This window comes from Urocitellus parryii, chromosome 3 (assembly GCF_045843805.1).
Source record: "Urocitellus parryii isolate mUroPar1 chromosome 3, mUroPar1.hap1, whole genome shotgun sequence".
In the NCBI taxonomy this organism is placed as follows: domain Eukaryota; kingdom Metazoa; phylum Chordata; class Mammalia; order Rodentia; family Sciuridae; genus Urocitellus; species Urocitellus parryii.
In genome coordinates this window covers 155,346,031-155,373,207 of record NC_135533.1, presented here as the reverse complement: position 1 = coordinate 155,373,207, position 27,177 = coordinate 155,346,031, and the positions used below count along the sequence as shown (strand labels likewise).

Below are 27,177 nucleotides of genomic sequence, written 5' to 3'. Positions count from 1 at the left end.
TTTCACAGGTACCTTAGTTATAACAATTCTCTGACCTGTTAAACTACATTTCACATGATATTAATGAAAAGTATACCACTTGTGGCTACAGTAATTCTAGAATGCAGTGAGTGGTTTCATGCCAATCTGATTCCACAGTACCAACAAAGAGGATGGCAAAGAGCTTGTAGCCCCTAGATATTAGCAGCCAAGGCTAGTTTTTCTACCTAGAAGATTGCAAATTAAACTTTTTTTTGCATTAAAAAAGTACAAAGAAATGAGTAATAAAACTGCCAATGCTCTTTTTAAAATGAAAACTGACTTATTTATCAATATATCAAATAACGGTCAAATCTCTGTATCCTGTCAATGCTGCATGGACCATGATATGGCAGCTCTGAGTATGTAAGTGAAAAGTTAGTTATGTATTTTTAGGGCAAGAATCAAGATGTGATTCTTATTTCTAAGAATGAGTCAGCCATCTTTCTTTAGTCACATGAGGTGTGTCAGCACACTTGGCCAGGTGGCATGCACCATGTGGTGCTGGGCAGCTCTTCCCAGCACTTGGCTGTGCTAGCAGCAGCTCTGGGGCATACAGGCAGGCCCCTTTTTGGAGGGAACCAGAGATTCCAACCTGAGATGTCTGGTTTTTGTCCCCAGGGTTTGACAGACTTTTTTGAGACTTAAGATTTGAACAAAGAAACATGTCAGAATTATCTGCTGTGCAGAGGGAAAAAGGCCCTTTGTAAGCCACCTCATGTAAACTGAAGTGTGGGGCAATGCCTAGGGTGGGGAAGTGAGGCCCATGGGCACTTCTATTTGGAGCACAAACAGAACCTGTCTGTCCATTCAGACACACTGATCCAGAGGAAATCAACACTGAATCTTAACATGAATGTGAAGATAAAGATGTACATTTATTTCCATGAATTACAAGTGCATTGCTGTTCATATTAGCAGGCAGTCTTTATATAACCCATTCTCCATTGCTGTCAAAAATAAAAGAAAAAAAGAAAAATAGGACAGCTGAGAGACGAAAAGCAAAAAATAGAATTATTTTCCCTAAATGATCTGCTGGATAGCATTTTCCGTGGAACACAACTCAGAGGTAACAATAGATTTTTCATTTCAATCATAGGCATGTGGCACTTGGACAGTCATCTCTGCACAGAAAGCTGTAACAGTCATGCGAGGGTACAGTAATTATTGAACAAGGCAAATTTCTCACCACAGAGAGCAGTGGGGGAGTCAGGAGGCACCGCACTGGGACAGAACACCGAGTCAACTCCACAGTACACAGTGGCAGAACAAATACTTAAAGAGATCAGGAAAATATGGAGAGCTCTGAACATGACTTAATGCTAGCTTCAGCTTCTTCTGATGGTCTTAACTCAGCAGTATCAGAAATATTTAAAGAGTACTTGACGACAGAATAGTGCTTCATGTCATGAGCTCATGAAGGCTTTATTACAAATTGTTATATTGTAGGTTGAAAAATAAACTTGAGATGCTGACATGCTATAGAAGGAAAAAGAATTGTACACTTTCTCATTAAAGTTGCAGTGTTCCTCTCTGCCAAATCCTCCAGCATTGAATGTGGTTACTGAAATAGTTCAGGGCATATATGCACCGGGTATGTGGAATTCCATCGCGGATCAGCCTGCTCACTACTTCTCCAGAAACATTCCACAGTACTGTCACCTTTTGTGTCTCTCATCAAATGCTGAGCACAGCTGCCATTTCAAATCTTTTAAGTAGGTCTAGCAAACAGTACTGCATGTAATACATTTTGACAAGTGTTATACCTCTATAATTGTTATAAGTAACCACAGTAAATCTGCAGAATGACATTGCTGGGTGCAGTACTTCCTTTCTATTTAGAATGACTGAATTTTCTAAAAGCTGGGCAAATAGCACATACCTTAAATATGTTAGTAACTAACATGATATTAGAAAAGACACTGACAAATGCTCCCAAAGGATTCCCGAGACAGAAGCACTTGCTGTAGGCTGCAATGTCATCCAAGGTATTTCCATAAGCTCTGGGGGAAAGTTACAGTCAACAGATGAAGTGCAAATTTGGGGCTGTCACTGACTTAAAGTGCCCTAGGTAGTAGCCTTCCCTATCATAAAGATGCCAGTGACTAGAGCCAATGTGAAAAGACTCTTGCTCTGGTGAGGCTGCATGGGTCAGTCAGCAGGGCATCATGTAGAAAGGATTCAGGAGTGGGAGGAACCACTGCATCTTTCAAATCAGAAAGCGATTAGTGACTAAAGCAACGGTAAGCAGTACGTGCATTGGAAGTACATACTGCTGCCAGTCACCAGTGGGTGACACACACAGGGGTGGCCAGGAGGAATTCTCTGGACTGAAGGAATTCTTTGAAAGCATAAAAGCCACAACTACCAGAAACCGCCCCTCCGAACGGCTCAAAGGAGTCAAACTGAATAAGCCATGACAGGCTGGAGACAGGACCAGGGGTCAAGAACTGGAAAGAAGAACATCGATGTCTGAGCACGTCCAGTCCTCTGATCCCTTGTCCTATAAAAACACAAATAATAAACCTGGGAGTTAGGACTGAATTATGTTAAATCAACATCAGCAGCATTACAAAATGGAGAAGTGAAAAAAATGAACATTAACACGTCATCATCAGCATCATGAAACAGAAAAGTAAAAAAAGCAAAAGGGGGAAATTACTACAAAAAAGTCACTTAATTTACACACTTGTGGGCATGTGTAACACATGGCAATTTTGAAGGGGCTGGTGCTCTGCCCAGACTTCAACAGCACCTTTCTCAGACAGTTCTCAGAGGCTTTTTTCATAACAATCATAGGAAAGACACACAGGCACTGACATACACAGTCAGGTTGGCTTCAGTATTCCTGGGATGCCCTTTAGTAACCACATGGTATCCATCCAAAGTCAAAAAAGTTTCAGGGTCTTTGTAATGTGTCTATTTCTATATAAAAAAGAGGCTTGGCCCTCTCTCTGTCTCCTATTCTTATTAAGCCTCTTTTTTCTCTGAATGACCAGGTAGAATTAAGTCAACTGCACTGACAACAGAGTTTGTGTTGTTATTAATCCCAGTGGCTCAGGTAGCTGAGAAAGGAATATTGAGAGTTCAAAGCCAGCCTCAGAAAAAACGAGGCACTAAGCAACTCAGTGAGACCCTATCTCTAAATAAAATACAAAATAGAGCTGGGGATGTGGCTCAGTAGTTGAGTGCTCCCGAGTTCAATTACTGGTAATCCTCCCTGCCCCCCAAAAAGAAACCCTGCAGAATCTAGGTGGTGGGAATACAGGTGTTTACTTTAAAATTCTTTGAACTTTTAAGAATAACTGAAAACTGCCATTTAAAAGAACAACGGAAAAGACCAGGCTCTAAGTACAAAATGAGCATGTGCGTGCCTCATGTGTGCCTAGAACAAATGAATGACACAGAAGTGATATACTTGCCACACCTGAATTCAGAGTTGGAGTGCACCCGGTGAGAATCTTGTCCCTGTCTGTAATGCTAACTTCAGAGGGCATTTAGTCAGCAGCCACATCATGTAGCCCCAGGAGTACCCTGGCTAACCATCCCATTGGTTTCTGCTGGCAAAGTCCTTTTACTTCCTTGCTGCCCTTATAGTCTCCTGAGATAACACTTCAGGATGGGTAACTACTTATGAAGGAGATTTAGCCTCCTTAATAAGGCAAGGGCTATGTCCTGGGCTTGGTCCTCTCTCTGCAGACTCCTCCTACTTATTAGCTCGAGTCTGTGCTTACATGCTCTACCATTCCTGGTTTGGTACTACTGTGTTCCCTTTCCCACCAGTAATCAAGATTCAGCATAGCACAAATGCCTCACTCTATGATGCTTAGTTTTACTTCTGGGGCCTGTTGTGCCCTTATTCACCTCTGCTATAGTACCTCTGATCCTGAGTTGCTCTGGTTATATGGTTTCTCCCCTGCTAGACTGGGTGCTTCTTGGAGGCCACATGTAGGCCTGTCTGTTCTGCTTATTCCTGGTGTCTGACAAAGTACCTGGTACAGACTAAGCGGAAGTGCGTTTGAACTAAGACAAGGAAGATGGGGAAAATCAGAGTCTACTCACTAGTTTAAGAAAAATAACCTGTGAAAGGAATCATGAGGGAGCCCTTGTTTTTCAGGAGCATGATGAGGGTAGTTTCCTAGATTTCAGAGGCACTGGATGATGCTAGTGGCTTTGGCCCCACAGTCTCCCTGAGTCAGTGACAGTAAGGTCTCCTGATGAGAAGTGTCTGCAGTCTCTGACAGCTGCAGTTATAGTGAGTTCCCCAGCATCCTCACTTGATCAAGGACTTTGGTTAACAACCTCTTACTATTTTAGCAGGAGAACAGGAATAGCTTCCTGCAGTGACCAATCTGTGGTAATTCCACTTTCCACTTTTGCTCTTGAGCCTTTCTAGCACCTCTGATCAATCACCTGCCTTTTGTGTGGAACACCTGGAGTAGCTTCTGCTTTCCAGCCTGGGAACTGACCAACAGAGTCCCAGGGACCCCACAGCTTAAGGTATTGTTTCCAGACTCCAATATGATGATAAAAACAATGAGGAGAGAATGGATATCTACCTAATGAAAACCTCAAAGGAGGGGGCTGGGGGTATAGCTCAGTTGGTATAGCGCTTGTCTTGCATAGCCCAAGGCCCTGGGTTCAATCCCCAGCACCAAAAAAAAAAAAAAAGAAAACCTCAAAGGAAAAAATCACTGCCAAAACCCCACCCTTGGCCTCCTGTTCCAACACAACCTCAATGCCACTTTGGCCATTTGTCTGCAGTCTCTGCAGACACACCTGCCTGTCAAGGGATATCTCTGGCTCCTTCCATGTTGCTTCCATGTAAAGCACTTCCCCCTTCCTCACAATTCTTTACTTCCCTGTTCATTTCTAGGGTTCTGACATAAGCTTTATTCTCTCTCCTCTCACCATATGTTCTGGAAAATCCAGATTTGTATTTTCTTTTTTTGTACATTTTTAAATTTACCAACATTGCCACCTTGTACTGTATTCCTGGTGCAGTTTTCTATCCAGGTCCATATAAATCCCTCTAATGGATCATCTTAGCCTTTACCTCTTTGATGAAGCTTTTCCCAGTTTTGCTTGCCCATACTCCTGATCTGAACAGAGAACCGTGTTTGGACCCCCTTGTGGGAAGCATTAATTATAGAACTAGGTCTCCACTTGGAGTTTCTTAGGGGCAAGCACCTAAATTTCCATTTCTTTTTTATCCGTCTCCCAAAAGAGGCAGATACAGAGGACTCTGTAACACGCTGTAACTCTTTGGATTTACTAAACTGGTGGCTGTACTTTCCATGGGAGGAAGGGAGTCCTGGAGTGAACCCTTTTCAGAGAGATGCTCACATACTGTGAATCTACTGAAAAAAGTAGACAGCAAGAGAAAGATAAGAATCAAAAGATAGTCTATCATACAAACAAGCAGTTGCCAAATAATCACATTCATTACTCTTGAATAAAGAAAGGAAGGACTTTCAGTTTCTAATAAAAAGTGTGTGTGCGTGTATGTGGTGTGTGACTCCTACAAATATCTAAGTAAAATTCTCTGAATTATTCAAAAATCTAAATTAAAGGAGGAGCTTGGAAATGAACATGAACCAATGGACTCTTAAGGAACAGAATGTTCTAAAGACCAAGGGAAATATGGGGCCTGATGGTGCACACCTGTAATCCCAGCAATCTGGGGAGCTAAGGCAGAAGTATTGCAAATTTGAGACTAGCCCTGGCAAGTCTGAGGCCAGACAATGGCAACTTAACAAGAACAAACGAACAAAATGAATGCTCAGCAATCAGACTGTCACTCTGAGCACATGGCTGGCTCCTCTCCTTGGAAAGTGGTGAACCCGATGTCCATGTTTCCTAGCAAGTACAAGAGTTACCCTGTGCACATACCCCTTCTGTACACACTGGTACTATGCATCTAAAAAATGAAGTTAAGTCAGGCACAGTGGCACATGCCTGTAATCTCAGCAACTTTGGAGGCTGAGGCAGGAGGACTGCAAGTTTGAGGCCAGCCTCAGTTGCTTAGTGAGACTGTATCAAAATAAAAAATAAAGGCTGGGGTAAGAATGCTTACAAGGCCCTGGGTTCAATCCCCAGTACTACCAAAATCAAAAACAAACCCAAACCAAACCAACCCATTAAGTTAGGCTGTGAAAACTTATGTCTTCTTGGGACTCCATGCATCTTCCTTCCTTTCTTGACTATTTCCCATGTCCACTCTTCATGATTTTCACTCTCATGCTCCTTGTCTCCCTAGCACTTCACTGGCTTATCAGTGTTTCTCTGTCCTGACTGGCCGTGTGTGTACTTAAAGTCACTGTGTTTACTGCATGAAATTCCATGTTCTCAATTCTTAGAAACATTCTAGGCAGCTGGGGATGGAGCTCAGTGGTACAGTGCTTGCCTAGCAAGGCCCTGTGTTCAATCCCTAGTACTGGGGGGAAAAGGGGAAGTCCTAGGGCCTCAAAAGTTGCATGTTAAAATTTCCCAATGTTTAAAATGTCATATGAAGTAAAAAACCTAAAATTTTCAGGAATGAAGGCCTCAAACTTATTCTATCCCATGAATTTATTTTCTCAAAAAATAATCAGGTTTTCGGGCTGGGGATGTGGCTCAAGTGGTAGTGCGCTCGCCTGGCATGCTTGCAGCCCGGGTTCAGTCCTCAGCACCACATACAAACAAAGATGTTGTGTCTGCCGAAAATTAAAAAATAAATATTAAAATTCTCTCTCTCTCAAAAAAAATAAAATAAAAATAAAATAAAATAAAATACGAAAAAGGGCCAGGGATGTGGCTCAGTGATTAAAAAAAAAAAAAAAAAAAAAAAAATCAGGTTTTGGAGCTGAGGCTATGGCTCAATGGTAGAGCACTCACCTAGCATGGGTGAGGCACTGCGTTTGATCCTGAGCACCACAAAAAGATAAATAAATAAAGTTACTGTGTCCATTTACAACTAAAAAATATTGAAAAAAAAAATCAGGTTTGTAAGTCCCCTTGTAGTTATTACTCTAGAAATTGTCATTTAAACTTCATGTCATTGTAACTGTAGGTCAATATAAACTGCCAGAAATTAAAGAATTCCAAGTATATTCACAATGGTGAAAGACAGAATGTAATTTCCCCAGTTTTAAATTCAAAAGTATCAGTATAAAAACGTATATTTAAGTAAAGAGGAATACATTGACTTCTTTTACTTTCTAATGACACTTATATTCCCTCTCCTTCTCTAGGGTTAACTATGTGGTTAAAGCTCCAGGTACCTGACAAATTTAAGATCTGTATCCTGGCTGAAATCTAGCAGTCTCTTCAAAAATGAGTTCTTTGAGCTTTTCCTTAGGTAAGTCATCCAATTCCATGTCAAACTTGAATGGTGCTTCAGCGATGGGCTTTAAGAGAACACAAAACATTTATTAGTCAAAAGTTGTTCTTGTTCAGGCAGTAATTTACTGATTAGATTCATAAAGTGACTCTAAATTACATTCTGAAATTTATACAACAAGATTGAAGTCTCATAAAACCTGAGAGCACCAGGGCTTGGAGTGTAGCTCAGTGGTAGAGCATATGCTTAGCATGTAAGAGGCTTTGAGTTTGATCCCCAGCACCATGAAACAAACAAAAACATCTGAGAGTTCTGATAAACATTGTATTTGTGCCCATACTCCTGAAAGCACCGTTCTCATAAGCATTTAATAAATGGACTGGGGGGTAGGGATGTAGTGGTATAGCACCAGCCTACCATGCACCAGGCCCTGAGTTCAATCCCCAGCAAAACACACACACACACACAGCAACTGAACCCATTTTGTTTTTTTGTAAACTTATCACAAATCCCAGAATAACTTGCAAATGTTTCAAGGTACTGTATGTTGTAATAACAGAAATGTGCTGTTGTGGAGGTGGTATATTTATATGATCCAAACCCATAAGACTAAAATAAATGCATTTGATTAAATTATAGCATCTTTGTTATGAGGAACGATTATAGAGCTGTTAAAAATGAAGCTGCAGCTGGCTACGGTGATACATGCCCGTAATCCCAAAGACTTGGTGAGATCCTGTCTCAAAAAAAAAAAAAAAAAAAAGGTGGGGGGGGCTAGGGATGTAGCTAGGCACAGTGGCACACACCTGTAATCCTAGCAGCTTGGGAAACTGAGATAGGAGGATCCTGAGTTCAAAGCCAGCTTCAGCAACTGCAAGGCACTAAGCAACTCAGTGAGACCTTGTCTTTAAATAAAATACAAAATAGGGGGACTGGTGCTGGGGCTGAGTGGTAGAGTGCTCGCCTAGCACATGTGAGGCCCTGGGTTTGATCCTCAGCACCACATACAAATAAATAAAATAAGGGTTTAAAAAAAAAAAAAAGAAGAAAAAAATATATACAAAACAAGGCTGGGGATGTGGCTCAGTGGTCAAGTGCCCGAGTTCAATCCATGGTACTAAAAAAAAAAAAAAAAAAAAAAAAAAGGGCTAGGGATATAGCTCAGTGTTAGTGTGCCTAGAGTTCAATCCCCAGTAACTGACAGCGCCCCCCCAAAAACAAAAGCTGCAAAGATGCCCATGTTTTGCATTTGCATTTAACAGAATGAATACTAACCCTACTTTAAAAATTTAGATATAGAAACATAAGATTATGAAGGTAATATTCCAAAATTTTACTAAGAACTGCAACTAGATCAAACGATTAAAGAGATCTTTTAAAATATCTTTCTCCAAGTTTTTTGCCGTTGTTTTTTCCTGGTACTGGAGATTAAACCCAGGACCTTACGCATACAAGGCAAATGCTCTATCACTGAGTTATATCCCCAGCCCCATACATTTTTAATTTAATTCTTACCATACTGTATGATACTCAGAAAGTTATTTAAGAAATATATAAACTATTTAGGTCAAAGAACCTCCATATATACTGAATGACAAAGATAATTAATTACATATTTATTTATTTAGTAGTTAATAGATGGACAGAATGCTTTTATTTTATTTTTTTAGGGTGCTAAGGATTGAACCCAGTGCCTTGCACATGCCAGGCAAGCACTCTACCACTCAGCCCATATTACATTTTTATTTACGGGGGCAGTACTGGGGACTGAACACATAGCCTCAAGCATGGTAGGCAAATTTTCTACCACTGAACTACATTCCAGCCTCTACATTTTGATTTTTTTTTTTTTTTGGTGCTGGAGACTGAACATAGGGTCTTGCATATGTTAGGCAAATGTTGTACCCCTGAGTTACACCCCCAGCACCTATATTTTAATTTTTAAATGTCCACAAACTAATACAATGTTAAAGAACTAAGCTGAGGGCTGGGGCTGTAGCTCAGCGACAGAGCATTTACCTAGCATTGCTGAGGCACTGGGTTCGATCCTCAGCACCACATAAAACTAAACAAATAAAGGCATTCTGTCCATCTGTAACTACCAAAACAAAAACAAAAACAAAACTAAGCTGATGATGATGGCAACTGTCAATCAGTGGTTGAAAAGACCCCCAGATCTCACCCACCTAGTCTTCATGAGAACTTAAGGGGGAGGAAGTATGAACCTCAGATACTATAGTATGCTTTGGCTACTTGAAAGGGGAAAAGGATTCAAGTTGCAAGAGAAGAACAGGTAGCTCTCTCTGGAGGGTGATCTGTATTTGGGATCATACTAGGAATCTTACATATAGGTGCACTGCCCAAACTTGTTGATTAGGACACAGAACCTTAGGAAATCTTTAGCTCACAAGGCCAGGATGAGACACATTTTCACCTATTTCCATGTCACTGACTGAACTGTAGTATCTCTGCAAACTGCCTCAAGTATTTTTTTTTTTTTTTTGGTGGGAGATGGATGTGGAAGGGGAAGCCAATTAATAAATACTCCCTTGTTTTGATTTCTATCTTCTTTCTCTGTATCAGCTTTTAGCTTTGCTAGTTTTTCATTTTTCTTTTCCATTTGTCCTGTAATTTTAAGATAATTCACTTGCTTCTTTCCTTTAAGAAGAGGATGTGGAGGCTTTATTTTCTATTTATGTAAGCTTCAACCAGAACAATCTAAACTTTTGGCTCATGCTGAATTTTTGTTAACCTCCAGAGAATAAAGGTTAAACTGAATCCATAGAGGAACCAGAGAAGTACAGTAAGAGAACTGTCTTGGAGAGAACAAGACACCAAGTCTCTTTTACAGGGATGTCTAGTCGGCTCTGAAGAGCTGCACATCCTCCTCTGGTCACATTAAATCTCTCAATAAAACAGACTCTGTGGCCTATCTCCAGAGAATGGCATACCCAACACAGAGTTGCCAGGCACAGTGGGAACTGTCTAGACTGACTTCTCACTCAGTGTGTTGCCTTCCTTAGCAGGCTGCCAACTCATCTCCATCCTCAAGGTCAGAACATTTGTCTTTTCCTTCTCTGGACCATGACAATGGTCTCCAGCCTCAGTTCCCTGCCCTCTACATACTCTACATTCCACACTGGTGAAGCTATTCCCCGTTATCCATGCACTGCCCTGGTCCCATCTACTGCAGATGACTTGGAGGAAGTCTTTTGAGGTAGAAAGGTAGGTCTTGGGGACAGGGATCTCAAACTGTGTCCCACAGTGCTTGTTCTCAAGGTAGAGGAGGTAAATATGTTGGGAGGATCAGGTATGCAACCATAACCTCACAAGCTGAACATGGTTAGGCCTGTTGCTCACTGGTCTACATCCCTGAACAAGCAGCCAGAAGCATGGACTCTTACCTCATCACTTGGGTCATAATACTGCTCCAGATATGGATGGGCCAGAGCCTGCTCGACTTCAATTCTCTTATGGGGGTTGAATGTCAACATTTTGTCCAGTAAATCCAGAGCTACAAAGATAAAGGTTTTGTAATGTGAGAAGCAGAAGTATTCACTAAAATACTTTCCATTTAAGTAAACTGATCCATAAAAAATGAAATGAAGCATTACTGAGGGGCAAGCAGCTAGCATACTGAATGCCTCTTGTCTCTTGAAACTGTGAATGTGGTGCTGACCACCAATCATAGATTTCAATGCTCAGCAAGATGGAATGGCTAGACAAAGGCTAAAAGTGGAAGATGAGGACACAAACTTACATTTGCCTAAAAAATGTGACATTTTCCAAATCATTGATCTGTAGTTATCGAAAGCAAAGTACTCCTTTCAGATTAACTCTGAAGTCATTTTTGCTATGGTCATTTTATCTGTCAACACAAAGAAAAGGCCTCTACAGTCATAAAAGACAATAGTCTTTTCAGGTCCTGGCTAATAGTCACATGTGACCCACAGGCTATAGGCTTACTACTTCCTAGATGGGAGTATTTCTGGAAGGCCCAAAGTTAAAAGCACTCTTTTGATCTGGCTAGGTGTAAAGAGTTGAGCATTTCCTTTGCATCAGAAGCCCAATAGGAGGATCAAGTGCAGATCAATGGGAATGGAACATATGGGCAGCTAATGAGAAGCCTACCCTAGCCTCTGTAGTTAGTGACCACCTTAGGTCATGACTGTGGCCAAAGGGCAAGGTTAACACTGCCTGGGACAAAGGTTTGGGAAAATACGTATTAGAAGGAGTAGGATTGTACCAGGGATTGAAACCAGGGGGGTTTACCACTGAGCTACATGTCCAGCCCTTTTTATATTTTATTTAGAAACAGGGTCTTGCTGAGTTGCTTAGGGCCTCACTAAGTTGCTAAGGCTGGCTTTGAACTCAAAATCTTCTGGCCTCAGCCTCCTGAGCACTGGGATTACAGGCATGAGGAGTAGGAATTCACAAGAAAAAATAGATGCAAGAAAATACATTATTGACTGGGCGTGATGGTGCATGCCTGTGATCCCAGCAGCTTGGGAAGCTGAGGCAGGAAGATCAAGAGTTCAAAGCCAGTCTTATCAACTTAGTGAGGTCCTCAGCAACTCAGCAAGACCCTGTCTCTAAATAAAATATAAAAATGGGGGGCGGGGGGCCTGGGCCTGTGGCTCAGCAGTAGTGCATTTGCCTGGCATGTGTGAAGCACTGGTTCGATTCTCAGCACCATATATAAATAAACAAAATAAAAGTCTATCAACAACAAACCAAAAACAAAACAAAACAAAACAAAAAAAAAAAACAACAAACCACCACCACCACCAAACCCCACAAACACATGCATAAAAGAATACATAAAAATGGGCTGGGGATTTGGCTCAGTGGTTAAGCCCTTCTGGGTTCAATCTCTGGTACAAAAAAGAAAATACATAAATACATTACAGTTTTGAAGATCAGGTTACAAAAGGCTCTTCTTTTAAAAATATTTTGATTCCTTTCATTTAACAATGTTTAGACCAATGGTTTTCAACTTAAGCAGCAGGTTCTGTCTTCAAATTAAATCCTAACAGGAGGAGCCTCAAAATATGGAATGAATAAAAAAGGAACTACCCGATCTTTTCTTGAATCCTAGTTCATAGACCTTCAGGCACCCCTGAAAAATTCAAGGCTCAAGTATGAGAACCTACTGCAAGTCTGAGAAACTACTAGTCAATGACAAATAGTTCTTTTTTTTTTTTTTTTAAATATTTTTGTTTTAATTAGTTATATATGATAGTAGAATGCATTTATGAACTTTGATATATCATACATAGATGACTCATTTTTCTGAGTGTATGTGCTGCAGAATCATATGGGTCATGTAGTGACATATATACATATGGTAATAATGTCTTTTTCCTATCTCCACATCCCCCCCTTCTACCTAATCTAACGTTATTCTTCCCTAGTGTTCCCCCGCCACCCCACCCCCGCCTTATTGTAAATTAGCATCCGCACATTAGAGAAAACATTCAGTCTTTGATTTTGTGGGATTGGCTTATTTTGCTTAGCATGATATTTTCCATCTCCAACCATTTACTGGCAAATGCTATAATTTCACACTTCTTTCTTCCAAGCTGAGTAATATTCCACTGAGCATATGCCCCACATTTTCTTTATCCATTCATCTGCTGAGGAACATCTAGGTGAGTTCCACAATTTAGACATCTGAACACAAGTTCTTTAGAATGTAAATTATCTTAAAACAAAACCAAAAATATGTGCAAGCTTAATGAAGTTTCTTTTCTTTTTTTTTTAAAGAGAGAGTGAGAGAGAGAGACAGAGAGAGAGAGAGAGAGAGAGAGAGAGAGAGAGAGAGAATTTTTAATATTTATTTTTTTAGTTCTCGGCGGACACAACATCTTTGTTGGTATGTGGTGCTGAGGATCGAACCCGGGCCGCACACATGCCAGGCAAGCGCGCTACCTCTTGAGCCACATCCCCAGCCCCATGAAGTTTCTTTTCTAATAATGATTATTTCTTACTTTATTTTAAGGTGGCAATGTCAATCTTGCCCATCTCAAATTAGTACACTAAGACCTAAGAGTAGAATGGTAAAAGATCATTTAATAATCAAATGTATTTGGTACACTTTAATATTCGTGATCAGTTTAGCTTACTTTCAAGAAAAGTTTTAATCATTTATTCATTAAAAAAAGTCAATCAACTCCTGAAAGTAGATCAGTAAAATGTGCAAAGTGACTGCTTGTTTACTAAATGAGGGTCAGAGAGGTATCCTGTTGCCTGAAGTTATTGTAAGGGTGTGTGCAGGGCTGGGGCTGAAACCCAGTTGCAGAGTGCTTGCCTAGCATATCTGTGAGGCACTGGGTTTGATCCTTAGCACTACATTAAAAAAATAAATAAAATAAAATAAAGGCATTTTGCTCATCTACAACTACAAATTTTTTTTTTTAAAAGGAAAACAAAACAAAACAAACAAAAAACGAAAGAAAGGGTATGTACATGTGCATGTTCACATATGTTATACACACAGTTCTGAGCCCCCCCCTTTCAATTTCCTTTATTGAATGCCACCATAGGGCCAATCTCTTATATTTAAGAAAAAATAATAAATGTCATAAATGACACATTGGACATAATAAAGAGAACTTTTCTCATATCTAATAAGTGTAAGTGGGTGCTGTATTTAAGGAAAAAAACCAAACAAACCAGACAATGAATTTCTACAATTCATTTCAAATTTATTTGTGTCTTTGTCTATAATCTTTTTAATACATATCTAAAATGTACTTTAGGAAATTATGGAATAATGACACTTGGCTTTATATGCTAGAAAACATTTTGGAGCAGGGATCTCCAGACAGGTTTGGCCTTGACTGAAGCAGTCTGGCCCAGCAGAAGAGGGGTTCATGCCTGCAGCTGTAACAAAGGGTCTTCAGATTGGTGAGGTTTAGGAGGAGGCCCTCTTGATAGTCAAGACAATGCCACATGATGGTCAAGAACTCAGATACCTTCAGCTCAAATCCTAGTTGTATCCAATACTTGGTAGATGTATGTATGAGAATTCTTAGATGTATCATGAGCTTTAGATTCCTGTTGTCAGTGACAGGTAATAAGAACTAACTTACTTCCTGCTTTGGACCATCCCTTACCACAAAGAGCTTCCAGATACTTTCCCTATGACTTTCTTGAGAGGCAATGAAGTCATTTGGGCTTTTTGCCCAGTACTGTCTATGCTAGGAAAAGGTTGAATCTGACCACAGATTCTAACAGGACTGTTTCTAAGTTATTGGGGGATACTTCTCCCTGGCTCAAGTTTGTTGGTATAAGTAGTGAAACCACTTCGAGGCAACTGGTATTTTGCAGCTTAAGCATTTCTAAAACAGATCTGTTAGCTCTTTCTAGCTAAATCTTAGGACCTTAAACCTCCAGATAAAAATTTCAAAGGAAGGTAGCTTTTCTCCCCCTACTTGAAAAATAACTGAATCTCGGCTTTCTTTTATTGCAAGTGCTATTTCTGCATTATTCATAGCCACCAAAGGAGAAAAGGAGAGAAATGGGAAGCAGCTGGCAGGTGCTGATCCCATAGTCAGAGTGCTGGGCCTCCTCCTCCCACGCTACACAGCAATCTGCTGGCACCATTCACATACTATGAATCATGGTTCCCTGTGTGCATGCTTACTTGGGAGCAGGTTTCTTTCCCCTGAAAGAATGGAAGCTCCTTTGAGGCTGGGAGTATATCTGACCATGATACATGACTCTCCTTAGTGTCCTCCCAGAATCCCATATTTGTCTTAAGTTTAAAGGATACATAGCAATCTGGCCTTCATCATTCTCTTCTATTTATTAGGTTTTTTCTCCTCCTGTGCAGATCCTGAGCAGGCCATTTGCCTGGCTCTCTACAGCACCTCTTCACCTACTCAGCAAAACTTTGATCCTGGATCAATGATGCAACCTGTCACTTTTATCCCCAAATGAAGGTTCTGGGCAATAACCTTCATTTTCAGAGAAAATGCCCAAATTGTACAAACTGTACAAACTCTGCCTCAGCAACCCCAATTCTCAAACCTTATGATCTTAGAACTTCTTATAACTCAAAAATTACTGAGGATCAGTTTCATTCCCCCCCCCCTCCGCCTTTTTAAAAAAAGATATCATCTTGCTATGTTGCCCAGTCTGGCTTTAAGCTCTCAGTCGTCCTGCTTCAGCCTCCTGATTAGCTGGGAATTCAGGGGTGCACCACTGCACCTGTCCTCAGAATCAATTTTAAAAAGCACTTAACTTAGCTTACAGCTCAAGTAACTATACCAGCACTTTTCCTTGTGAAACCATTCCATATTCAGCACAGAGCTCAGAGAGACACGTATTGAGGATGGTGTCTAAAAGAGTGAGCACTCTTTACTGTTTCACATCCTCTGTGCAACTGGTGTTGATTTTAGCTGTGAGAAAATTATATGTGTGGAGCCTGAGGCCTACCCTGGTGCCATGGTCTTGCCCTGGGCTGAGTTGCTATAGTCCTGCTCACTGCTGCTTTGGTACCATGAATGTAGATAGCATGGCAGAGCAGCAGTGTAAAGATGGCTTGGTGCAACTATGAAAACAGTTTTAACTTCATGAACACCAGGAAAGGATCCTGGAGACTTCAGGTCTAAGTAGCAAATATCAAGAACAATTATGTTGTGGGTCTGGGCTGTGGCTCAGGGGTAGAGCACTTGCCTAGCACGTACAAGGCACTGGGTTCGATCCTTAGTACCACATATAAATAAATAAAGGTATTGTAACCATCTACAATTAAACAAACAAACAAACAATTATGTTATAAAAATTCAAGATTTTCCATTTCATCGAGGCCGTTAAGAACTCCAAGAAAGTCCTGATCAACTCCTTCCTCTATTCTAACAGTGGGTTCATCTTGTATGGCTTAAATCATGGCCTTCCTTCCTAATCAAGTGACCCTCACTACTCTCAACAGATGTTTCCAAGGAAAAACTGAGAACCCCAGAGGTAATATTCCTGGACTTTCCCTATCCTCACCAACAATGCCAGGAGGAGAATTTTTTCCTATTCCAAACCAATTCTCTCCTATGTGCCGCCTGCCCCAGCCGAATCAGTCATTTCTACTTCCACTTTCCAAATTTTTCACTCCAACTCTTGTTTTCACTAATCTTATGTGGTCACCAACTACTCCATAGTTGGAAAACCAACTTACATTTTTCAGTTTATATTTTGCCAGGTATTTTTTTGTTTGTTTTTTTGCTGCATGATGCTGCTATGTAGTCCACTTTCTTTTTTGGTACTGGGAACTCAACTCAGGAGGTGTTTTGCCACTGAGCTATATCCCTAGTCCTTTATAGTCTTTATTTTATTATTTATTTATTTCAGTATCAGGGATTGAGCCCAAGGGTGCTTAATCATTGAGCCACACCCCAGCTTTTTTTATTTTGAGATAGGGTCTTGATAAATTGTTTAGGGCCTCGCTAAATTGCTGAGACTCATTTTGAACCAGTGACTCTTCTGCCTCAGCCTCCCCAGTCACTGGGATTATAGGCATGTACCACCATGACTGGCTATATATATATTTTCTTTAAAAATTTTGAGACAAGGTCTAAGGTCCTGAGGGTCTCACTAAGTAGCCAAGTCTGGTCATGAACTTGCAATCCTCCTGCCTCAGCCTCCAGAGTCTCTGGAATTAGAGGTTTACAGGTGTATGCCATTGTGCCCAGCTAACCTTTCTTAAAATGCCATCTTCTGTTTCTATGAAAACACATGACACTTTTTTCTTTGCTTTGTCTAGTCTTTCTATATATTTTAAAGGGTTCCTATTTCTATCCCATTGCCCACTGAAGGTTTGTTTTCTCCAGCTTCTTATAGTATCACTTTTCTCTCTTCTCAATCTCTTATATAAATAAGGCCATGGGTTAAATAACTCTCAAAGCTGTCATTAGTTTAGGGTGACTAAGCTTCAGAAGAATAAATACAACTCTCTGCAGGTAAAAGAAGAGGATGTAGCCTATGATCCTATTTACAAATAATGCATGAATCCAAGTGAGCAATAACAAAGTTCATAAACTCTTCAAACAGGTTATTTGAGAAATGGAGATAAGATTTCTGACACGAACTACATTTTGTTATTTATTTATTGTTAAATATTTTGTGGTTGTAGATGGACACAATACCTTTATTTATTTATCTTTGTGGTGCTGAGGATCAAACCCAGGGCCTCATACATGCTAGGTGAGTGCTCTACCACTGCTCTACAACCCCTGTTGTTGTTATTGTTATTATTATTATTTTTAAAAGAGAGAACGATAGTATTTCTCACCCTTCTTCAAGATGATGGTCATGTGTTGGTTTTACCTGCTACAGTTCACTGCCTCTGCAAGCAAGCTGTGTTTGCTATGAGGGAGCTCATGGGCTTGCCCATGTTCTCTGGCTATATTGTGGGAAGGGGACACTGTTTGGCCATTCAGCTGAGTCCCCCCTTGGCCACAATGACTGGTCAGGGCATCTAAGCTGGGCACAAACAGGCAACTGAGATCAGTCCCATGACTTGGGCTAAAACAATCAGGAAAACAGGTCAGTTTTCTTCAAGTTCTTGTTATGTGAAACTGAAAAGGCAGGCCTCAAATAGCTAACCATCAAACCTGCCCTGAAGTTCCCTTACTCTAGCACCCATAGCCCTGTCACTTAAGGGTAACCACTGGTAATCATTTGATGTATTTTGTTGAAATTTTCTATACGCTTTCTTTTACATAACAAATCATACTGTATAACAAATGTTGTCTTACTTTTCCTGAGTAAATATTACTCATTATTTCCCTATCAAAACTTTAAAAAAATCACCTTTAGTGGCTTTACAATACTCCTTTAAGTAAATATATCATAATCTACTAAATGATTTGATTAACATTTGGCATTTGGGTGATTTCTAATGCGTGGTAGGTGACTTAAATTTAACAAGTTCAAACCAAAGTCTCAACTGATATCCCCCAAACTGTTCCTCCTATATTTCCTGTGAATTATGTTAACTCTTTATTTATTTATTTACCCACTGAGGTCTTATTCTTTATATATGAATAATCTAGCATCAATGATAATTCACCTAACCCTCTCAATTACCATATGAGGTGGGACTGAATTTGTATTTTTGAGATGTGGAAATCATGAAACTAAGAGGCTAAATCACTGGTTCAAAGTCAAAGGCTCCCTGGTTTGAACTCAGGAGACAGATTCCAGACCACTGGGCAAATGGTCCCTTCCATGTAATAGGATAGGAATCCTTAAATGTTACTTAGTTTAACTACTGTTCAAACCTAAACAGTCTAATTTCTCCTAAGTTTTAAACTTTAAGGTCACAAAATCTATTCTCTTTCCTTCATGTTTGTTTGATTTGGTTTTAAAGCTCATGAAGATTGGGCTGGGGATGTGGCTCAAGCCGTAGTGCGCTCTCCTGGCATGCATGAGGCCCGGGTTCGATCCTCAGCACCACATACAAACAAAGATGTTGTGTCTGCCGAAAACTAAAAAATAAATATTAAAAAATTCTTTCGCTCTCTCTTTAAAAATAAATAAACAAACAAATAAATAAAGGTATTGTGTCCATCTACAACTAAAAAAGATTAAAAAAAAAAGCTCATGAAGATAGTCTTTTAGAACAACAAATACTCTAAATATTGTTAGTTTTTAGATTTGATTTTTTTTAAAAAAAGCATTTAATCATCTATTATTTTGAAATTCATTTTCATGTGTGAGTAATGATTTAAATTGATTATCTTCCAAATAGCAATTCACCAGCCTAGCACCATCTGCTGAATAATAATCATTTCTTCCCCCTCACTGGAGTCATTTTGGAGAGATTTCTTAGTTAAGATTCCTTTGAAGAAAAATTTACAATACTACTGGCTCAAGGGAATCAGTAATCAAAAATGACTAACAAATATGTGAAAAATGTTCAATCTCTTTTAATTAAAGATGAACAAGTTCAATGCCACCCCCATCTCCATTTGGTTGGCAGACCCAAAAGTTCAATACTCAGAAATGCTGGAACAAAAGATATGGGACAGAATTGCCAAAATGCCCTCCGCAGAGACTCAACCAATTTACACTCTACCAGCAAGCTGTCTTGAGAACATCTTTTCCTCATAGCATTGACCACCCAATGTGCTATCAAACTCTGATTTCTGCTCTTGTGATGAGTGGGGTTATTAAAAACAAAAGGAATTACCGATATTTCAATGTTCATATTTTGTGTGAGTAAAAATGAGTGGCTTTTCCCCATATTTAAGAGATGTTCTTTTTTTTTTTTTTTTTTTCCCTTTTTGGCGGGGTGGCGGGGGTGGGGTGGGGTGGGGTGGTGGGGGGTGGCACAGGTGTCCTGGGGATTAAACTCAGGGGCACTCAACCACTGTGACACAGACAGGGTCTTACTGAGTTACTTAGCACCTCAATTTTGCTGAGGCTGGCTTTGAACTCGCTATCTTCCTGCCTCAGCCTCTTAAGCAGTTGAAACTACAGGTGTGCAGCACCACACCTGGCTTATATTCCTTTCTGTGAACTATCATTAACTAGACTTTCTTTTGAGTTCCTTGAGGTCTTCCATTCATTTTCTTAAGTTACTTTCATATTTGATACAATCTGGACTATCAGTTTTCAGATAAAGGCCAGTCCTTTATCTCTTTGTTACTGGTTCTATGTCTAGGGCCATAGAAACCTTGATGGCACAGAACAGACACCCATATTTATTATTAAATGAATAAATTCAAATATTATAATAAAACTACAAACAACTTAAGGGCATGCTAATTGTGGCATGAATTCTTTGCAGTTTCTCCTACCAGTGGGAATATTTATTTCCCCATCACTTGAATCTGTTTTGACTATGTGATTGACCCACTGAGTGAGGCAGATTGCTATTCTGGGACCTGCTCTCAAAAGATCTTGTAGCTTCTGCTCTTGCTCTTGAATATTTTTGTTATCAGGAGAAGCAGCCTAGACTTGTTTACTATGGGATGAAAGAACAACAACTGTGAGGAAGAAGACCAATGGCAAGATGTGGTGCGGTCACCTTGGACCACCCTACTGGAGGGGAGTCAGCAGACCCACTCAGCTATACCAGTCTAAGAAACTCATAGCTGTTGTTTCAAGCCCCGAGTTTTGGGGTGGTTGTTATGCAGCAATAGATAGCTCATGCACCAACAGATAGGTCATGTGAACTTCAATGTTCAGTATGAGACTGATTAAGGACATTTATGGGCCATCCCTACAAGGGAACACTCTTCATAACTACATATATGGAAGGATCTTCAAACTTTACACCTACAAATGCTAGAAGAGTGGACATTCACACAATCCTGACGTGGGTACTATTACTAATTCTATTTTATAAGTAAGAAAATAAGGCCCTGAGAAGTTGAGTGAGTAGTTTCCCTAAAGGTCACACAACTAGTAAGTGGCTAGGCTGTGGATTAAACCCAGGAGGTATGGCTGCAAAGCCTGGGCTCCAAACATATGATGCTCTACTGTTCTCCTCTGTACCACTAACTCCTATTTTTCCATTTTCTTAATTCTATTTCTATCTTTTCCCTGCATCTGTATCATATTCATCCAATACTTACATTTCAAAATTAATTTCCTAGATTTTAGTGGTATTAATTTGTACTTTCATGAACCAATCTCAAAGTTCATGACCTTAAACTAAGGAAAATAAGCATTAAAAAAAGACTCAGAGCTGGGTGCAATGGTTTAAGCTTGAAATTCCAGTGACTCAGGAGACTGAGACAGAAAGATCCCAAGTCTGCCTCAGTAATTTAGCAAGACTCTGTCTCAAAATAAAAAACAAAAGGGCTGGGAATATAGCTTTAAGCACTCCTGGGTTCAATACCCAGCAACGCCCACCCTACTAAACAAACTTCAGAAATAATTTAATATGAAACACGACTGACAATAGAAGAGTGAAGAAACAAATAATAAGTGGAGCCTGGAGTTGGTCTATTATCAGAAAATCTTATTATGTAGTTTTTGTTAGGTATGCACCTCCTTTTAAAAAGGTGACTCAGGAAATAACATCTAAATAGGCAATTGTTATATTTTGATACATATATGTACACATGCACATACATATGTACTATATATACAGTATATATAGTATATATATACATACATATAGATAAAATAGCAAAAATTAGAAAAAGCTGAGTGAGGTGGCACACACTTATAATGCCAGTGACTTGGGAGGCTGAGGCAGGAGAATCCTGAATTCAAATCCAGCCTCAGCAACTTAGCAAGGCCTCAAGCAACTCAGCAACGCCCTATCTCCAATAAAATATAAAAAAGGGCTAGGGATGTGGTGATTAAGCCCCACTGGGTTCAATCCCTGGTATAAAAAAATAAATAAATAAATCAGAAAAAGCTAAATATCCAACTGAAGATTGAATAGAAATAATACAAAACCATTAAAGATAAGCCAGATCTATGTATTAAACATGGAAGAGTATTCAAAACACAATTCTATTAACAGTGCTATTCAAGAGCTGATTATAAAATAATTTTTACCTTCTCAGTTAAACAGTCCTATAATTTTTTGAATTTTTACAAAAAATGTTAATTTTAATAATAATAATAATTTTTGTGGTGCTGGGAATCAAATCTAGAGTTTTGTGCATGCTTGCTAGGCAAGCACTGTACCACTGGTTATAGCCCTACTAATTACTTTTCAAAAGTAAATTTTAGGTAAAAATACACATATGTACATAGAAAGAGTAGATTTGGAAAGATAAATAACAAAGTACTGGTAAGCTGCTATATCTCAGGTTCATCATTCAGATTACCTATCACACTTAAAAGAACCTGTGCTTATATTGTGCCAGCCTTATAATCCAAGATAACTTCCCTGTCTCAAAGTCAATGGATTTACTTTTAATTACATCTGTAATTCCCCTCTGTCATGCAACCAAACACACTTAGATTCATGGACATCTTAGAATGGGGAGAGTCATTACCTATCTACCATATTTTTATTCTGGTATAAAATTTAAAAAAAATAGCTAACTAATATTTTTACCAGATCTCATGTAAAATGAGAATAAAAGACATTAAGATTATTAAAGTCAACCCTAAATTATACAAAGGATAAAACTAATGTGTTACTTAAAAAAAAAAAAAAGATGGGTATTGAATCTAAGAAAATTTCAACTAAGGTAATGAGGATTCTGTCCTATTTTTTTTCCTCTAAGATTACTAGTTTTAGTGTGGGAGACCAACCTCACACATGACTGAGTCACACTCCCTGGCTGGGTGCTGAGGCGCTTAGTCACAGAAATGTGGCAGAGCTTTCCCCACTCTTCTTGGGTTCGAGGGTTGGTGTCTCGTGCATGGGTGTGTCTTGCTACAGCCCCATGGGTGAAGCTATGCTCACCTGTTCCTTTGTAATATAACCCCTTGACCTGTTTAGGATAGAATCTTCCATGGAAGTGCCTTATGTGTGTCCTCTTCTCTTACTGTGCCTTTGGGTGTGGCCTACCCAGATGTCAATCAACCTGTTGACAGTAGACATCATGAAGATAGACTCAGCCCCCTGAAACTTGACCCCTTGCCTCATTTGAATAGCTTCTCCTCAATAAAAGGGGTCAGTGCATGCTCTCGCTCTCTCTTCCTGCAGACCCTTAAGGTCAGAGGAGCCGTCACAGCTACCCCAAAGAAAAAAGTATCTGTGTCTCTTGTGTGGTTATTTTGCGCAGCCCAGTTAGCCCAGTTCAACTGAAGTGACCCCTGAGCTTTTTAGTCATAAGAACTGAAACCCGGCATTTTAGGTCTTATATTTAGGTCTAAGTTCCAATTTTAGGGATTTTTAATTGTTGTTTTGCTTTTTGCACATGATCGTCTTTAATTGTTCCAGCACCATTTGGTGAAGAGTAAGATAAATAATGAGATGCTCAAATGCTTTCTAAATCTCAAATGTTTCCAGCCGAATGTAGACAAAAGGCCACATACTCTATGATTCTATTAATATAACATTACAGAAAAGGCAAAACTATAGGGATAGACATCAGATCAGTGACTGCCAGAGACTGGGGAAAAAACTGACCCCAAGAGGGCACAGGACACTTTTAGTGATGATGGAACTATTCCATATATTGATTGCAGTAGTGGTTAACTTAAAAGTATACGTTTGGTGGGGTTTAGAGTCCTAGTTCAGTGGTAGAGCACATGCCTAGCACATGTGAGACACTGGGTTTGATCCTCAGCATGACATAAAAATAAAGGAATTGTGTCCATCTACAACTTAAAAAAAAAAAAAGTATATATTTGTTTAAACTCAGAAGCCTGAACAACTAAAAAGTGTGAACTTTGTGTGAATTATGTTCCAATTTACCCGACATTAAAAATTATCAAAAGAGTCAGGTAATGATGAGGTACACACCTGTAATACCTGCAGCTTGGGAGGCTGAGGCAGGAGGATTGCAAGTTTGAAGCCAGCCTCAGCAATTTAGTGAGACCCTGTCTTACATAAAATATAAAAATGAGCTGGGGATGTAGCTCAGTGGCAAAACATCCCTGGGTTCAATCCCCAGTAAACCTGCCCCCCCCCCCCACCCCGCCAAAAAAAACCCCCTAACAAACAAAACCAAATGAGAAGATAAAAAGATTATAAGGTTGAAAATCTCTGTTCCTAAATCTGAAATACTCCAAAATCTGAAATATTTTGAACACCAACATGATACCACAGGTAGAAAATTCCACACCTGACTGATCTTGTGTGACAAATCTCAAAGTACAGGCGCACTAAAAATAATGTATAAAATTACCTTCAAGCCGTGTGTATAAGGGGTACTAAAACATAAATGAATTTTCTGTTTAGATGTGGGTCTCATCTCCAAGATATCTGTCATATTTATGCAAATACACACACAAAAAAATCCAAATCCCAGACACTTTTGATCCCAAACATTTTAGGTAAGAGATATTCAACTGTAATTTGTTTTGTAGGCTCCTAGGCTTTCTGAGCCCTGAAGATGTGAACATAATCAAAATTAAAAAGTAGCAGAGAAACCAAAAGGTAGAAAACCAGAGTCATCCCCAGAAAGGAGATATAGCTCAGTGGCAAAGTGCTTGCCTAGCCTGACTCAGACACTGGATTCCATCTCAGCAAGGCAGGAGTGGTGGGCAATAAAGTATGAGAAGAAACACTTTTTAAATAAAGAGTTACCCAAGAGCCATAGGCTGATTTTTTTAGGATAGTGACCTACCACTTTAACAAATACAACAAACAGACAAACATGAAGTTAAGCCAGTGGTTGGGGGGCGGGGAGACAATCAAAGTAAAATTTACCTTTAGAGTCAGCATTGGGGAACAGCCTGTTCCATGGCACCTTATTTTTGTGTGGAAGAGAAAGCAAATAGTTTCTAGCTTTTAAATTTATTATACAATTCAGGTCTTCCTGTGATGGGGATCCAAGAATACCTAATGGATAAAATAATTAGCTGTTAATTACCAAGATTAAAACAAACAACTGCACACCACCAGCTATGGGACAGAATGAACCCTGGTACTACTTTATGTCTTCTTGTCACCAACCTTACCTTTCTTAATGAAAAAGATTTTTAACATTTTAAATCAGAGAAGATAAAAACCTCATGTCTATCATAGGTTTCAATTATCAGAACTCTTTTACAGTTAATGATGTGACTTTGATGTAAACTGTGCTCAGGAACCTTACCCAGAATGTGGTTCAGCTGGTCGAGATAATGTTTCCCTGGAAAGATGGGCCTGTTGGACAGCATCTCTGCCAGGATGCAGCCCACAGACCAAATATCAATGGACTTGGTATAGCCCTGCAGCAGAAAGGGAGAAAAGGCTAAGAATGATATCTGCTGTTGCAAACAACATGTTGAGATTTCCCTATGTGACAGGCACATGGCTGTTAAGAGTTTTGAGATTCTCCTTTGATTCTAAAATTGAGTAACAACACTGAAAAAGCAAATAATAATTTGGCTTTCTTATGAGATGCCAAACAACCAAGATCACTTAAATTTCTTTTTTCTATATTATCATTAAACTGGAATTTCAAAAGTATACATCAGTCCTTTAAAAAAATATTTGAAAGAGAGATTCAAAATTTTTTATAATGGGAGCTGGAAAAGAAAAAAGTCATAACATTTATTGTTTTAGGATATTTTTGGCCCATCTATTCATTTTTGTAAACTTGGAAGTCAACTCAAAAGAAAGATCATTGTGGTACTCTCAGAATGTCTAGCCATCTTGCAAATCGTATTAAAAAACATCATGTTGAAAGGACTAGGAGATGTCCAGCTCAGTGGTATAAGTGCTTGTCTAGCATGCATGAGGCACTGGGTTTGATTCCCAGCACTGAAAAAACAAAAACGAAAACATCAGGTTGAAAAACTGTGATCTCTGGGGGAAAAATGAATGTGCTGCCTCCAATATTCTCATCTCCTTTCTGAGTTATAAAATTTCTCTTAAAGGAAGTCTATTCAAAGTCATGGATGAATTCTGTCTAAATCATAATAGTATCAAACAACAACAACAACAAAAAGTTCCAAGGAATGAAAGCTGAATTTTATGAAAAGAAAAAGTTGCCTCTGGTGATAAGCAGGAGAACTGTAGAAATAATAATAGAAAAAAAATTAAGTCAAACAGTTGAAAATTTAGGTTAAGAATGAAATCTTTTTGGAAAATCAAATAAAAAAACAGTGATAAGATTTATAGCTATGATAAGATGGGTCTGAATTTAAAAATAAGTCTAAAATTATTATAATCTATAATAGTTTTTGCTTTGGGCCAAATCTAAACAAAGGTAAATATTGAAAGTACACACAAAAAAATAAATAGCTAAAAAAGGGAGAAATGGCTGCTCCAGGTCTGGGGCAGGGCAAGTACAAGGTGACCCCAGAGCATCTAATGCCAGAAAGCAAGGAAGTACCTGATGCTAGTGGGAATGTCAAAAGCAGCTCTTACCTGCCAAATCTGGAACAAAAACACTTAACGGTAGAGATGGATAATAAATCATAGAATAAATAAATGGAGATAACTAAAACAAAATCATACAGTTATAAAATCATCAATGAATGATAAGAATACCAGGTTCAAGTCTGATAAAGAAGACAACTTTAGGGCTGGAGTTGTGGCCCAGTGGAAAGTGCTTGCCTAGCACATGTGAGGCACTGGATTCGATCCCCAGCACCATTAAAAAAAAAAATAAGCAAAATAAAAGTAGAAGGAGAAGGAGAAGGGAGAAGAAGAAGAAGACAACTTTAAACAAACTATTTCCCCACAAACTATTATTATAAAGAGGGTAATGATAATCTGATTGTGGAGACCTGGAGGATACCATCTTAACCAAAAGAGCAATGTGACCATTACCAATTATTTGGCACAAACCAGCTGTGCCTTCTGATACTAGGCACTTAGAATACAACATTGCTTCTGTGGTATTTGTGCCAAAAATCCAGGACCCAAAATTGCACAGCATTCTGCAAAATAATTGATCTTCATTCTTCAAAAAAATGGCACTGAATTAATGTTGGTATCTTAGATATGCTAAAGTATCATGGCTGTGGGGAAGAGCATTCCGTTTTTCGGGGTATTAATAATGCCCCAAATGGTATGGAAATAAGGTGTTGGTGAAGTGTCAGATGGCATGTCAAAAAGAAGGGAGAGGAGTGAGAAACAAAAGAGAGGGAGGGAGAGAAGAAGATGGCAAGATGTTTAGTTGTTGCAAGCTCAGATATTAAAAAACAAAACAAAACAAAAAAAACAGATGGCAAGATGTTAAGAGCTGGTAGATCAAAGTAAAGGGTACATAGGTGTTCAATGTACTTTCAATTTTTAAAAATGTCTGAATATTTTTTAAGTT

General features: G+C 39.2%; 1 protein-coding gene across 1 annotated transcript in view; it reads right to left on the bottom strand.

The window, feature by feature from the left end:
• Positions 1–332: 332 nt before the first annotated feature.
• Positions 333–27,177, bottom strand: part of Mapk1 (mitogen-activated protein kinase 1) — a 78,538-nt gene continuing 51,693 nt past the window's right edge. Inside the window, exons 5-9 of the mRNA XM_026401666.2 lie at positions 25,021–25,135; positions 24,633–24,764; positions 10,744–10,853; positions 7,281–7,406; positions 333–2,521 (exon numbers count right to left, since the gene is read on the bottom strand). Of these exons, the coding sequence (XP_026257451.1) occupies positions 7,290–7,406; positions 10,744–10,853; positions 24,633–24,764; positions 25,021–25,135 (474 nt within the window). The 3' untranslated portion in view covers positions 333–2,521; positions 7,281–7,289. The remainder of the gene's footprint in view (positions 2,522–7,280; positions 7,407–10,743; positions 10,854–24,632; positions 24,765–25,020; positions 25,136–27,177) is intronic.